The sequence below is a fragment of the Ochotona princeps genome, chromosome 16, assembly GCF_030435755.1.
Source record: "Ochotona princeps isolate mOchPri1 chromosome 16, mOchPri1.hap1, whole genome shotgun sequence".
NCBI lineage: Eukaryota > Metazoa > Chordata > Mammalia > Lagomorpha > Ochotonidae > Ochotona > Ochotona princeps.
Window position 1 is genome coordinate 29,105,450 of NC_080847.1, and position 15,704 is coordinate 29,121,153.

At 46.1% G+C, this 15,704-nt stretch overlaps 1 protein-coding gene across 1 annotated transcript; it reads left to right on the top strand.

The window, feature by feature from the left end:
- The first annotated feature begins 1,167 nt into the window (after positions 1 to 1,167).
- On the top strand, positions 1,168 to 3,149 carry LOC101530886 (ras-related protein Rab-3A). The gene is made up of 2 exons (XM_058674847.1): positions 1,168 to 1,264; positions 2,588 to 3,149. Exons 1-2 carry the CDS (start codon positions 1,168 to 1,170, stop codon positions 3,022 to 3,024), a joined length of 534 nt encoding a protein of 177 aa, XP_058530830.1. The 3' UTR covers positions 3,025 to 3,149.
- Positions 3,150 to 15,704: the final 12,555 nt, after the last annotated feature.

The following is a 15,704-nucleotide window of genomic DNA, read 5'->3' on the forward strand; positions in this document are numbered from 1 at the left end:
CAGGATCTCACTGTGGTTGTAAGTGGTTGTAAGATGTAAAACAACAAATCACTCAGTGAAAGAAAAATGTTTGCTTTTAAATAAAAATGAGGGGCAGTGGAGTTGATAAAGCGCGTCAGTGGGACCTGAGCTTTGCTCCTCTCCAACACCTCACTAACATCAAGGATCCGCCCATCTCCATTTGTCTTCAGCCGAACTGAGACGCCCAGCTTCTGGGAAGGAGACTCTAAATGATCAATTACATCTCAGTCCACAAGGTCAAAGGTTAAATGTATCATTACTCACCAAAGGCAGACCCTAACCTCAGGATTAATGTCATAGACCAAAAAAAAAAAAAAAAAAAAAAAAAAAAAAGGAAAAATAGGCTTATGAAGGAAGCGTCAGGTTGTCGAGAATTACAAAAGAGAAATGATGACCCCTACCGGTAGGAAGAGAAACAGACAACCTGCCGGCGTTCCAGCTAGAGGGAGCCAGGGTAGAGGCAGGGATTGATGCTGTAAGAGCTGAAGGGATATGGCTTTCCAACACAACCTGCCCTCCTAGCTGGGGGACATTTGTGGAAAGCAGAGGGACCCCATAGAGAGCCCAAGCTGTCTTTTTCTTTGTAACACAGAACATGGGCAAGAGGGGAGGCTCTGGCCCTGGGTGCATATCCCAACTCTGCAGTTTCCATAGCAGCTTGGCAGGGTTGTAGAGGAGAGGCTGTCGAACACCATCTCTCCTGCCCTCACAAAGCAACCGCTCACAACCACTGCTCACTTTCCACTTCTGTTTCTTGAATGTAAGAGCATTTCGTCAGAGGTGTGAGGTCTTCTAGAATTCCTTTTCACAGTGCTCAGAGTTCTCCAGCCCCCAACCCACACAGGGGTGAAAAACAAACCCAAGGTGTTGGGCACAGTGGTTAAGACACCACTTAGGAGACTGGAGTGTCTGAGTCCAATTCCAATCCTGATTCTAATTTCCCAGTAACAGAAGCAGTGAGAGGCAATAGTAACGGCTCCGTGACTGAGGTTGCTACTACTGACGTGGGAGACCTGATTTAAGGGCCCAGCTCTTCAGCCAGACCCAGTCCCAGACATCGGAGGCAACTCAAAGCCTTATACCTCTCTTTCAAATACACAGAAAGGAAACTTGAGATGTGGGTTTCTTGTGACTTATCATAACACAATGCATCATGACCAATCCATCGTCCATGATCCCAGAGTTGAGATCCTTGAACTCAGAAGAATACAGAGTTGCAAAGGGGAGTTGTGCAAGGCACCAGGTAAGGCAGAGTTCAGCTGTCTCCTGAATGAAAACCCAACTCACGCTGACACTGTTACTGGTCTGGTATGGCACATGCCTACTTTTTTCACATCATGGCACCTGAAAAAAAGAATGCTAATACATGTGCATGGTACCCTAGGGTGAGCTGAAAGAGAACTGAGTGACTATGTAGCATGTGATGAAAACTTCACTTTGTGTTTAATAGGACATACTTGTAAAATGAAAGTTTTGGGTGATATTTTAATTATTTAATTTCACAAACCTTACCTTTAGAATTTTTCTTTAACTTGAGAAGCATGAGCCTGCAGCAGGGAACATAATTTTCGTTTTAAAGATTTACTTATTTTTCTATTTGACAGGCAGGTTCACAGAGAGAAGGAGAGACAGAAGGAGGATGTGTTCTATCTGCTGGTTCACTCCCCAAATAACCACAATGGCCAGAGTGGAACTGACCTGAAGCAGAGATCCTCCTGTCTCCCCATGTGGGTGTAGGTCCCAAAGACTTGAGCCATTCTCTGCTTTCCCAGGCTGTAAGCAGAAAGCTGGATCAGAAGTGGAGACGCCAGGACACAAACTGGCTCCTGTATGGCATGCCAGCACCACAGAGTGACCCGATGAGCCACATCACCAGCCTCACAGTGTAACTTTTGGCATTACATGTGACATTTAAAATTACCACACGATTTCCAAGAAAGCTGTGCTAACAATGATCTCTTCAAACCGTCCATACGTAAAAAGTTAAACGCACAAGTCATAGTGAAATATTCTTAGTATTTTCCTAATAATCCCCAATTATACCTATAAAATCCCAGGGCCTATCAAACTGTGTCACAAAATGCAATGTCATTAATTTAAAAAAATGAATGATTCTTTTTTTAAAATGATTTAGGTACTAATTTGAATAGCAGAATAACAGAAGAAGAGAGAGGAGCTCTTCCATATGCTGATTTACCCCTAAATAGTTAAAAACAATTAGAGCCAGGCCAGGCTGTAGCCAGGAACCTGGAACTCCTCCCTGGACTCCCATGTGGGTAGCATAGGCCCAAGTATATGAAGTGACTTCTGCTGTTTTCTCAGGCACATCGGTGGGGAACTAGAGCAGAATCAGAGAAACACTGGACTTGAACCAGAGCTCTGATGTGGGATGCTGGCATAGCAGACCACAGTCCAACTTGATGTACAAGGATAGCGTCTTAATTTCCTTTCTGAATGTTGGCAATTTTGGCGATAATTCAAATGATGTCTTAATTCCACCCAACTTTTTCATATCCATTACTTCAAAGTAATGCTGAAACTGATTTGCAAAACCCATGTGAATTAGAGCAGTCACCCTATGGCTGGCATGGATACCTCAGACAGAGAAAGATCACTGTCCGTAGAATAGTAACTGCCAGAATCTGTGACATCACCAACGAGGAATCCTTCAACGCCGTTCAGGACTGGTCCACCCAGATTAAGACCTATTCGTGGGACAACGCCCAAGTGCTGCTGGTAGGCAACAAATGTGACATGGAGGACGAGAGGGTGGTGTCCTCGGAGCGCGGCCGGCAGCTGGCCGACCACCTCGGGTTCGAGTTCTTCCAGGCCAGCGCCAAAGACAACATCAATGTGAAGCAGACGTTCGAACGCCTGGTGGACATCATCTGCGAGAAGATGTCCGAGTCGCTGGACACGGCTGACCCCGCGGTCACGGGCGCCAAGCAGGGCCCGCAGCTCACGGACCAGCAGGCACCGCCCCACCAGGACTGCGCCTGCTGAGCGCCGACCCCCGGCCACACCCCTGGCCCGCCCCCACACCTGCCGCACCCCGATTCCTTTATTTATGACTGTAGCTATTTCTTTCTTTCTTTATTTATTGCCGAGATGTCTCCCCACTTCCCGCCCCCCCCCCATACACAACCTTCTTTACTGGGCTCTCCCCTCCCCACTCTGCTGTGCCTGGCGTGTCGTGGCAGCTTAACCTCCGCCCACCTTCCGGACCCCTCCCACGACTTTCTCTTTTCTGGTTTTTAATTCGGTCTCCAGTCCACAGCGAAGCTGCAGGGAGGTGGGCTGGGCAGGGGACCCAGGACACCTGCTGGGGTCATGGGAGATGGCCCACCCCCATCTCCAGGCTCCTGAGCAGTAAGCCTGCCAAGGACGGACCAGGGTCTCTGTGGGGTCAGTTCCAGGGGAGCCAGAGTCCCGCCAGCTACCCCCGTCATCCCCTCGGGACCCCCCTCATCCCACTGTTTCCCTCCCCCAATCTGTTCTGACGTCACGCGTGTCCCAGCACTCCTGCCACCTAGGACATGTTAAGACCACACTACACATCACCCGATAAAGTGAATGGACCAAAAAAAAAAAAAAAAAGTTCCAGAACTTCCACTAGAAGAGTGCCCTCATAACACTCCCTGTGCAACCTCCTCGAGGCTACCCCATTCTGCTTGTAACGAAGGCCTAGCTCTTCCTCTGTAGCCCATTCTATCCCTGACCTCATCACTCTCTCAGCTACCCTCATTGATCGAGTCTGACCTCATGATTTTCCTATCCCAGGACTTTAGCACAAGCTGCTCATTCTTCCCCAGGCTTACCCTATGCATGCATATGTTCCTTAGAAAACCTTTTGAGGTGTCTAATCAAAATCACATCCCTCTATTCTGTTTTATAGTTAAGTTTCCTCACCTGTAAAAAAAAATAGGAACAAAACTAGAAGCAAACATAGGCTTGATTTGAGGAGCAAGTGACCTTTAAGGCACACGGGTACCCAGAATGATGCCCGGCTTGCAGTGGTATCCAATTAATCCTCATTGTACCCTTTGCTTTTCCTTTGTGACATATTATAAATACACATACACAAACTGTCCTTTGTGACAATTACAAACAGATATTTATTTGTGTGGCTTTGTTGTCCACTAGACTGGAAGCTCCCTAAGACAAGAAAACTTGTGCTTTTTCTTTATGCACTTGTGATATTCAAGGCCCAGCACAGTCCCTGGTATTAAAGTATGAATGTATTTATTGAAAGAGTAAATGCAAAAAGTCATGGAAACTTTGCATAGTAGAAAGGCTGCATCAAGTTGGACAGCGCATCTCAAAACTCTGAAAACATTTTTACAGAAATTGTGTGCTGCCCACCCACCTCCCCAGGTTCGCACTGCCTTCCCTCCTTCTCCTTGGCCCCTTTCTCCCTAAATATTTCCCATGGAATTCCATGATTCGTCACCATCTTCCAACCGCACATCTGGTATGCAGGAAGCACTCAATAAATGCTGTTGAACAAGAGCTGAGAGGGTTGGATGGAGGCAAGCGTGAATACAGATCTAGCTGCAGAAGTGCCATGCTCCTTGGCAGACAGGGAATTTCTTCGTGTGATTTTAGAGATGTTCCTGCAGTCTGCACCCTAACGATCCCCTCATCCAATAGAAACAAAAGTGTTCCCTCTCTGTGGAGTTCATTTAAAACCCAAACATGAATCTAGTCTGATGGACCTGTGACACTCGAGGCTGCATCTGGGCGGGCTCTCCATTATGTCTAATGGGCAGCCTTGAAATGGAATTACTTCATTCTTCAGAGCAAACGCAGGGAGTTTTTCCCGTGCTGAGGAGCGAGCACATACTGCGGAGACATTCTGCTTCTATAAATATGCTTTTCTAAATGTGAAAGGGTTAGCGCAATTTCCAAAGGTCTCTGCCTCCGAGGAGCCCTCGGAGGAGATTTAATTGAAGTACTTTTTGCTTTGGGGATTGAGGAAACTAAAATGTAAGAAGTGGAATGCTCCCTGGTTTTATGCCAAAATGTAGGCTTTTGGATAAAATAATTTTTTTGTTCTTCAACTCAGGAAATTGAACATAAACAGCTCAACCAAGGAGAGCACAGTGCAATATTTTGGTCGAATGGTTTGAAGGGAAACTTCTTTTTCAAACTCTCATTTCAAACTCTTAACAGCTGTTGAGGCATTTTGCTATTGGATTAAAAATCGTTAGAAATATCTTTCTCCCCTTTGGCATTGAAAATTGAACATCCAATGTAAATATGTCTGCCACAAGTTTAAATATCAACTTCTCTCACAATATCCCCATGGAGTTTCCAGAGAAAATTCCTCTGAATAGAGGAAATGCAATTCCTGTAGAGATTTTAAAAGAGAGAGAAAGGGGTGGAGAGAGGAAGGGAGGGGCACAATCTAAGGGAAGCAAACTCTTTGAAAAATGAGCAAATGACCAGTTCGTCAGCGTGTTTGTGAACGAACATTGGTGTACTTAGACAATGAACCGACAGTAGTTCAATCCTTGCTCCTAGTCTGTGTATCAGATGATGCTGTAGTTCGGAATTTTACGTGATGTTCTCTGAGAACGAGGAGGGCTTGGAGGTGCTGCATCATCACTCGGACAACACTGGAAAGAACAGGCAGATGCAAACAGGCACACCTCAGCACAGCAGCCTCAGAAACTTCTTGGTTTAGTCCGTGATGTAAATGGCATCCCCTTGAGTTCTGTAGCGAGCTGGCTGAGAATCTGCACTGGGCACAGCTTCTAGAGGATCTTGGGTCTTGTATTAGCCCATTCTGCACAAAGGCAGTCATCCAGCTTGAGGAAAGAAGCAGCCAGAACCCCATCATGATAACAAAAGAGAATGTGCATTTGCCACTTCCACATTCCTCAGCCAGAAGTTCACCAACCCTGTGTGCCCTTGCTCTGAAGAGGGTAACACCATGGTGCTGTTGCATAGAGAGCAGCAGGGGGCAGCAGTGAGCAGTGAGGCAGGGAAGGGCTGTTACTGGTCATGCTCTGGCACAATTCGGTCCACATGCTGCTGGGTGGGGGCATCCCTAGCGAGTGGGGGCAATGCACATCTCTCTAACTCATACAAGTCACTAGTGGTGATCCTACATGGGGCTCGGGTGGAGGCAACTGAGGCATCCAGGGAGCAATTTGTTCCTAGAAGACAATACTGGCAGTGTTCCCAGCTGTCATCTCCCCAGCCCTGACCCCCTGTCTGGTCTTGTGAGCAATCCCTTGTCTTTTCAAGGACTCATTTTGGTGTTTAGGTCTGGAGGAATCTGTCTCTGTTGCTTTCACATCTTTGTTCTCCAAGAAGCCCTGGCTGCACAGGCCTGCCTGCCAGCTAATCCCACCTTGCACTGTCACCTGCAGGACCCTAGCAATGGCCAGATTTAATGGTACATTAAAGTGAGTGAGACTACCCAGATGATAGGACTCAATCTCCACATGCTCAGTTTTGTGAACAAATGAAAGTGTTCAAAACCCTCCATCCCAAATCTTCATTTTGAATAAAACCCAGAGAAAGGAGGCTGGCATTGAGGTTAGCTGGCAAAACCACTGTGTGTAACACTAACATCTCATGTAAGTGCCTGGACATGTTCTACTTCAAATTGAGCTCCCTGATATTGTGCTTGGGAAAGCAGCAGTAGATGGTGCAAGTGTCCAGGTTCCTACTTCCCATGTGGGAGACGTGGGTTGAGTTCTGGAACCTGACTTCAACCTAGCCCAGTCCTGGCCATGAAGGCCATTTGGGGAATTTGAAACAGCAGAGAGAAGAGCTTTATTTCTTTTTTGATATCTTTCTCTCCCTCCATCTCCCCCTCCCTTTCTCCCTCTCATTCACTAGTTCTGCCTTTTAAATGAATAAATAAGTCAAAGGAAGAAAGGAAGGAAGGGAGGGAGGGAGGGAGGGAGGAAGAGAAGAACAGAAAGAAGAGAGAGAAAGAGGGAGAGACAAGTGAAGGAAAGAAGAACAGAGAAGGGAAGGGCCAGAGGAAACAAGTGGTTTGGGGCGGGTAGGGGGTCTCCTGGCCAATTACTGGCAGCTTTTACACGACCCACTAGATTCAGGTCTAGATGAGTACCACCATACAGCTGAGGTTAAACAAAGGAGGTGGGAGCCTGGCACCATGACCTAGGGGCTAAAGTCCTCACCTTGAATGCTCCGGGATCCCATATGGGCACCGATTCTAATTCTGGAGTCTCACTTCCCATCCAGTTTCCTACTTGTGGCCTGGGAAAGCAGTCGAGGATGGCCCAAAGCCTTGGGACCCTGCACCCGAGTGGGAGACCTGGAGGAAGTTCCTGGCTTCTGGCTTCGGATCGGCGCAGCACTGGCTGTTGCACTCACTTGGGGAGTGAATCAAATGACGGAAGATCTTCCTCTCTGTCTGTTCTCCTCTCTGTGTATCTGACTTTGAAATAAAAATAAATAAATCTAGGGGAAAAAAGGTGGTTAATTCAGCTCACCAAGCTGTGCCTGTATGCTGATAGAACTTTTAACTGAAGTCAACTTCAGCTTCAAGCGTCTTAATAGGAAGATCTATTGACAGTTTATTTGAGAGGCTCAGAAGCAGAGAGAGAGAGAGAGAGAGAGGGATAGAGGAGAGATCTTTTATCCACTGATCCACTTCCCAAATGGCTGCAAAAGTCAGGCCTGGGCCAGGCAGGGCAGGATCCTGCAACTCCTTCATGGCCCTCCCAGGTGCATTAGTAGGGAGCTGGAGCAGAAGCAGAGCAGGCAGGAATCCAATCAGCATCCTGACAGAGGATGCTTGCATTTCAAGCTTAACTCACTGCACCACAAAATCAGCGAGGTCCCCTTCAAACTTTGTCAGTTTGAAGTTTAATCCTTCAAACTTTTATGTTCAGGTGGAACCCTGGTAGCATGGCATCACAGGCTCCCCTGCTGAGCCCCTATTTCCAGCAGGGCTTGGGACTGGGTCCAGACCAAACTTGGCAGAGCTACAACAACTTTTGGCTTGTATGTGAACTGAGTTAGGGGAAGAACCAGCATGTCTAACCAACTATACCCAATGGTGCATGCGTAAGCCAGAGTAAGTGCAGACTGGTTAGGCTTTGCTTTAGCATCAACTGGCAAGTGCTGGGACTAGGGGAAAATCCTGTCAAGCAAGACAGCAGAACTGCCTGGAGAGTGTAAGATCTGGGATTGGGAGTGGGTCCAGTAAGGAAACTGTGGGAACTTCTCTGATAGTCTGCAATTCCCACTGATGAGTGTTATAACCAAGACTGGGGTTGGGCCTGGTTAGACAGGTGGTGTCACCCACTGGCTTAAGTGTGGGCTTAATAGTGGGGTTCAGTTGGGTTGAATTAGGCTCTAATGTCCATTGATGTGTACAAAAGCTGAATGGGATGTGGGACAGACTGGACCAGTCTGCTGCACATACTAGCAAGCACTGGAACTGGGGTGAGGGTAGACCTGGTAGGAGCTACTGGGAGTTGCTCCAACTAGGCTGCAGTTCCTACTGGTGTATGTGAGGGCCAAGTGTGTAGTAGGCAGGGTTGGCCTTGGCTGCAGCATCCTTTGGTTTGTGTAAGAGATGGGGCTGGAGATAGAACTGACCCAGCAATTGCCACTACTAATGTGTGCATAGGCTGATGTGGGTGATGGACTAAGCTAAATCCTGTACTGGCAAGAACACACAAGAGTCAGATCTGGGGTCACCTCACATGAGGGTTATTTGGTGATCCCCCAACTGACTTGCTGGACTCAGAACTCCAACCATGGGGAGAATTGCAGGATCTGTGGACTGACCATGCAGTGCATGAGTCAAAACTGGACCTCCTTAGTGGCTCTAGACAGAGCAGTGGATAGCATACCTAGATGCACATGGAGGACATGGCAGTCCCTTGGGGCTTTCAGAGGATGTCTGGTACCATAACGGAGAAAGGAGGACAGAACAAATTGGTCAACTACCCTAACCAAGCATTGACAGCAAGTATCTGGGCGAATGGAGACTCTAAGGTGGACTATGTCTGCCAATGAACCTTGGAAGAATTTCCTCATCCTGGGGAACAGCATTTCAGAACTATCTAAATCACGTAAGCAGAACCTTTGGAACATGCTCTACATTGAGGACCCTGGGATGACATTGGGTGGCCACTCCCAATCACTGGGTACTGACGTGGTTGGAAAGCTGGGCTCAGCATTCCCACTTACCTTCCCCTTGCTCCAAACATGGTAGGAAGAAAAAGAAAATGTGGAAACAATGATCTCATCCACTTTCCCCTAATCCTCAACCCTTCCCATCCTGATCAAGTATGTAAACATCATCAAAAATAGGAAATAAATTAAGGAAACAAAAGATTTCCAGAGTGGAGACACCTACCTTGAGGTTACTGGAGAAAAACAGTGAGAACTCTGAATGTGGAAGTGGGAAGTGTGTGGGAGTGGCAGGCATCAAGGGACTGCCACTGCACCATGCGCATGCCCTGCTTCTGTGGCATAAGAAGGTGCTGCTGTCCTGGTAATGTTGTGGATGACGTGGGTGTGGGGCAGTGGCAGAAGCCTGAAGAGAACCCAGCCCCACAGTGTTTTGCTGCTATGCCTCAGAGACTCTGTCAAGGAATCCCAACATCCACTCTCTCAAATAAGTGTTTCTTTGAAGAAGAAATCAGATTCATTAGAAGAAATGTTGTCAACTCCTGTGTTTCACACAGACCTCTAGAACACAAGAGATAACATTTTTTCCTCCAACTTAAATATTGGGAAATGGAATTCTAGGATGAAGACACCTCCCTGTCTCCCCAAGCTTTGTGCAGTAGGCCACAGGAGCTTTATAAGCCAGAGGTCAGCAAACTTTCTCCTTAAGATTTCTTTTATTTATTTGAAAGGCAGAGTAATAGAGAGGGAGATGCAGGGAGAGGAAGAAGAGAGAGAGATAGAGATCTTCTATCTGCTGACTCATTTCCCAGATGGCCACAATGGCCAGGGCTGGATCAGCCTGCAACTAGGAGCTGACAGCTCCATCCAGGACTCTCATGTTGGTTCAGGGGTCAATGTCCCTGGGCCTTCTTCTGCTGCTTTCCCAGGCATGTCATTGGGAAGCTGGATCAGAGGCAGAGCAGTAGGGCAGCCTATGGGATGCAGAGGCCATATAGGATGCTGCACGACAGGTGGCAGCTTAAACTATCACGACGTAACACTGGCCCCAGCAAACTTTTTCTGCAAAGAGCCAGATAGTATTTTAGGGGTACAAGGCATACAGTTACAGCTACTCAACCATGCCATTGTGGTGGCAGGAATCGAGGGCAACAGAAATGGGTGCATGCCAATAAAACTTATTTAAGAAACAGGCAGGGGACCAAGTTTGGTGGATAGGTCAGAGTCTGCCCAGCTCTCTGGGTTGATCAGAGTATAGTATCCCCATCCTCCAGCACCCACTCATTCTACCATGGCACACTCTTTCAACTCAGCAATGAATGCCTTTCAAAGGGTGACATTGTCTCATAGCCCCAGAAGTGGTCTTGACCGCAGTTAGCAGACAAATAGCTCCAGTTTTTCATAAAGTGATACAAGAGGATAAACCTTTTCAACACATCCACATTTCTAGAACAATCTTCATTTACCAACAGGGCAGAGCCCCCTCCACTCCACTGACCCCTCCCCACAGCACATGTCACCCTGTGGTACGATCGGAAGAATTAATATGTTGCATCTCATCTCCCGTGCAGACATCTGTGCCTGGGATTCCAGGCAGTGGTCTCTCGGTGACAGCATGAGAATAACTTGTCATTCTGGTAATGCATAGAAGTGTCTGTCATAATGAAAATTGGTCTCTTCCATTTCAATTTATTTTTGTCAACAACCTAAATGAAGCCAAAGTATAGCTTAACACTACTGCATGCAGACCAAATAAGGGGGAGAACTTTAAAATGAATCTCATCATCGTATGACTAAATATTTATAAAATGAACCTCATCATTATATGACTAAATATTTACATTAAAAAAGACACTCTCTTCTGGAAGACATCCCGGCTCCACTGTTCTCCCTTGCCAGTACACCTGCGGCTTTTTGTAACTAATTAAGGAACTCCAGAAAACACATTCAAAAAAGCCTCAGCAAACAGATGCATGCTCCATTAATTAAACAAGCTGGAGCAGTCATCCAGGCTGTGATTGGAAAATGTGCTGCTTCCCTCCATTGTAAAGCAAGCACAGTTATCTGTGAAAGCTTTTTGATAGTTTCTCAAAAGAGAGATTGGGCTAACAGCAGGCTCTGCTTCTTCCAGCAGGCGGGGCAGATGTTTGGGAATGGTCGGAGGTCTGAGGAAAAGGCACCCAGTTTCTCTAATTAGCTATACTGCCCCCCACCACCTCCTCTGCCTCCAGAAGGCCCGTGCTAATGAGAAAAGGAAGTGTAAGTGCTAAATAAAGAAAAGAAGCTGCTAGTCCTGCAACAAGGCACAAAAATGGTCTCATGCAGGGCGCACTGCAGGGCTCTAATTGGGGTGTGCACTTGTTCCAGTGTGTGCAAAATAGCCAGCAAGTGAGGAATCCACCCCATCAGCTGAGGTCACATGGTCTAGGAAGACAGAACTGGTAGGAGAAGGAAAGTGAGGAGGCCTTTAGTGGGGGGAACAAGGACTGCCTCCTACATTCACGTCCATGGGTCCTACCTAATGCTTCAGTGTCCAAGACTTTTTTCTTTTTTATTCCATTTGAGAAAGATCTCCAATTTAGTGGTTCTTCACTCCCCAAATGCCTGCAAAAGTTGTAACTGGGCCAGGCAGCAGCAAGGAGCCAATGACTCTCTGGGTCCCCTATGTGGGTGGCAGTGGATGGTGGCTATCACCTGCTGCCTTCCAGGGTGTACCGTAGCAGAAAGCTGAATTCAATGAAGAGCTCAGATTTGAACCCAGGTATCCTAATATATGACTCAAGTCACCCCTTGAAGCAGAAATCCCAGCCTTAAATAAAATTCTTATTTTGTCAACATCTCAATCAGAGCCTACACATACCAGGCTTTCCTAGAATCAGTATTAGTAAGTTGTTTGTCAGCTGTAAGCCTTCCTCCCATCCTCTCTGTGGTGTGGGGATGAGGTTTGGCCAACCAATTTCCCCTTTACCAGCTGGTTTGCTTCCTGTGAGGTACTGCTGACAGAGGGCACTGGAGAGTGACAAGAAAGCTGGAAACCTGCCCTTTCCTGTTCTATTTCCTGTGGGCATCAACCAGTGTTGGCCCATTAACCCAACAGCCAAAGTTGATCCCGTGTTCCAGCTTCTTCCAACTCTCCCAGAAATGATCTCATTGCATCCTTCTCACTACAACTCCCCACCAGTTATACCAGCACTCTCAGGCAGCCCAATATCCTCAGAGTTCTGAGTTCTAGTCCCACAGAAACCCTGCTCCATCTTCTCATGTCTTAAGAGCAACTATGCCTTCTGAATTACTATCTTTTGATACCCTGGCACCCCTTTCTTTCCTCCTCTTTTTAAAATAAATAATTGGCCATTGTACCTGATGGTGGGTATGAGAACCAGGGCTTGGGGCAGGCTGTGCACGGGTGTCTAGAAGCCTCCCTGGGCCAACCGTTACACTGACTGTTGGGGAGAAACCTACAAATGGCTTTTGGTATCAATAAGCAGCACATTCTTTCATCTCATCATGGCCTCAGACACATTCAAGATCTCCAACCTCAGGGACCAGAACCTGTGGGCATGTGATCTGACCTCAGTGCACATGGAGTATGTTAGGCCACCTACATTGCTGACCTCCAGGACATGCTTCCCCTCACTGGAGACCTAGAACGATATCATGAAACCACCCCCATCCCAAGATCGTATCAAGACAAGCAACACAGAGGGGGTGACTTCATTCCTGTAAATACAGAATAGAAGGCAAAAACTTTCCTTCTTCTACTCCCTCCTCTACCCAACCCGTTCCACCCCTGATCATTTCCCACCTGTACCTATGATCTCATCATTTAAATAAACTCTTAGTATTTTTTTAAACTAGTAATGAGGAATAGAGAAAAACTTATGGAATTCCCCTTACCACTGGCTTAACTCTAACTCATCCAATATTTAATACCAGAAGTGACTCTAACAAACTTATCCTTCAACGTGGGATCAAGGAATTAATTTGTTCATGCCCTTGACCTTGAATATGACACTGCAGTGCTTGAGAAAGGGGATGTTAGCAATAATAACTCATAGTGTGCAGTGGTATAATTAATGAAATCATCACCTATGATTGATCATGATGGAATGCCTACTGGACCACTACTGGAATGCCTCCTGCACTAAGAACAATTGGTTACTGCACTTGTTCTTAAAAGAGAGATGATGACCCCAAAGACCAGATCTTGTGCTTGCACTTAACTGCACTGCACAGATAAAAAAGATGACAAGCTGAGGACCTAGCATATTTCTTAAAGCTGCAGGTCCAATTCCAACAACAACAAAAAACCCAAACTTCAATTCTGAGCTTTGTTGCAACAACAACAACAACAACAACAACAACAAAGCCCAAACTTCAATTCTGAACTTTGTTGAATCATAAATTAAATAGAAGTTCAGGATATTGCTTGGGAAGGAGTGGGGCCCTAGACTGAAAATGAGAGATGCCTGAGGCTGGTGTTGTTGTAGAGTGGGTTAAGCTCCTACCTATGATATCAACACACCCAATCTAGGAAAGTAGCAACCAATAAATCAAGTACTATCCCTTGTCACCCAAATGGAAGATCCAAATGGAGCTCTGGGCTCCTGGCTTCATCCTAGCCCAACCACAACTGTTGCAACCTTTTGGGAAGTAAATGGATGGAAAAAAGCATTTCAGCTATCCACCTAGCTATCTGGCATCTATTTATTTATCTATAACTATGGCTTAAAATCTTTTTTAAAAAAAATAAGGGTTACTTGAGTGGGCCAGAGAGAGATAAAGATCCTAAATGGATGCCCTTTCCAGTCTCTCTCCCCAAAGAAGGTAGCAGCATCTCAAAATGCAAGTAAAAGTCCAGTTTCCCCCTGCACGAAGATCTGGCAATATTTTCACTGGCCCTTTGGGTCTACCTTTTTCTTTAAAACTCACTGAATGTTTGTTGTCTATTACTGCAAACAAGTTCCTATACAACATAGTGACCTAAACCAACAAAAAACTTTCAGTATTTCTCACAGTTTCTGATTTCAGGAGGAAACACACCAGAAATTCCTACAGCTGGGGGCTGAAGGAGATGCCATCTTCTTGGGTTGAGGTGGGAGGAGACTGTGGCAGCCCATGTCACTGATGACATTTAGCAAGAATCTAGTGATCTACATCAACTATGAGTCTGGCCTGCAGGGCAGAGGACAGAGTGCCCACTCAACCATGGGAAGGGGTAGCACATTGACTTCTTCCCATCCTCCCAAAAGAGTGCCTGATGACTAGCAGGCAGAAAATGCCATCTTAATAAATCAGCCTGCACACATGAAACAAGATGATTTTATCAGAAGGATAAATATACAGTATCCCCTCTGGATTGGAGAGTTTGGGTTTGGGGGTTTTGTGCCCTGTTAGGTCTGTGAGGTACTGTTTCTCTCACTCCATTGTGGCACCTGTACTCAACTGCCAAGGCATAGCACTGACCCACTTCTATCAGTCAGCTAGCTGGCTCTGGGAACACCTCTGCTCTGTCAATGGGCAAGAGGCTAAGAGTGGATTCCCTGCTCCCTGTGACTTTGGGGACCCTGCACACTATTATTGGGAATTTTGTGACTGCAATAAGGCATGGGGAAGGGGTGCTGGATGGGTTTTGGGGCAACCACTGGAGCGGAGTTAATAGGATCAGAGTTCCTTGGTTGGGGTAGATAATGGAAGATGGTTCCAAGCTCACAGTGAGATGATTCTGTGCTCACAGTGAGGTGCACATAGATCTTTTCTGTGGTTTATGGAGCTGTGTGGGTATGTGCCTGCTGTGGATTTTACCAAATGGACCTATGTGATATTTGCAGAGCATTTGTTCCACAGCCATGGAATAAACATTCTTTTAATCAGTGCATGGAACTTTCTCTAAGATAGATCCATATGCTAGGCCCTAAAGCAAATGTCAACAAATTAAAAAAAATAAATCATACCATATACGTTTTAATTTTTTTCTGATCATAATGGAATTGAAGTTTGAAATTAACAACTTAAAAACTGTAGGATATGTAAACATATATATGTATATATATATTGAACAGTGGGTTATGGAAGAAATAAAATGTTGTATTAAAAAATTCCTAGAGGAGTTGATGCAATGGTTCAATTGGCTAATCCTCTAGTGGCAAGCAATAGCATCCCATATAGGTGTTAGTTCATGTACTGGCGACTCCACTTCCCATCTAGCTTCCTACTTATGGCCTAGGAAAGCATCGGAGGATGACCTAAAGCCTTAGGACCCTGCAACCATGTGGCAGACCTGGAAGAGGCTCCTGGAAGCTGGTTCCTGGCTTCGGATTGGCTCAGTTCTAGCTGTTGCAGTCATTTGAACAATGAACCAGTGGATGGGAAATCTCTCTCTACCCCTCCTTGTCTCTATAAAACTTGCCTTTCCAACAAAAATAAACAAATCTTTAAGAAATTTATGGGCTATGGCAAAAGCAGTATTACACGGATAGTTTATAACAATTAATTCCTACATCGAAAAAATTGGAAAAGGGCCATATAGGTTCACCGAGCCTTCTATCCCCCAC

Excerpts from the sequence above, each read along its gene's own strand:
- LOC101530886 (XM_058674847.1), top strand. The coding sequence starts at position 1,168 with ATGCATCATGACCAATCCATCGTCCATGATCCCAGAGTTGAGATCCTT. Across the intron at positions 1,265-2,587 it reads GGAGTTGTGCAAGGCACCAG|AGCAGTCACCCTATGGCTGG; the intron begins GTAAGGCAGAGT and ends CATGTGAATTAG.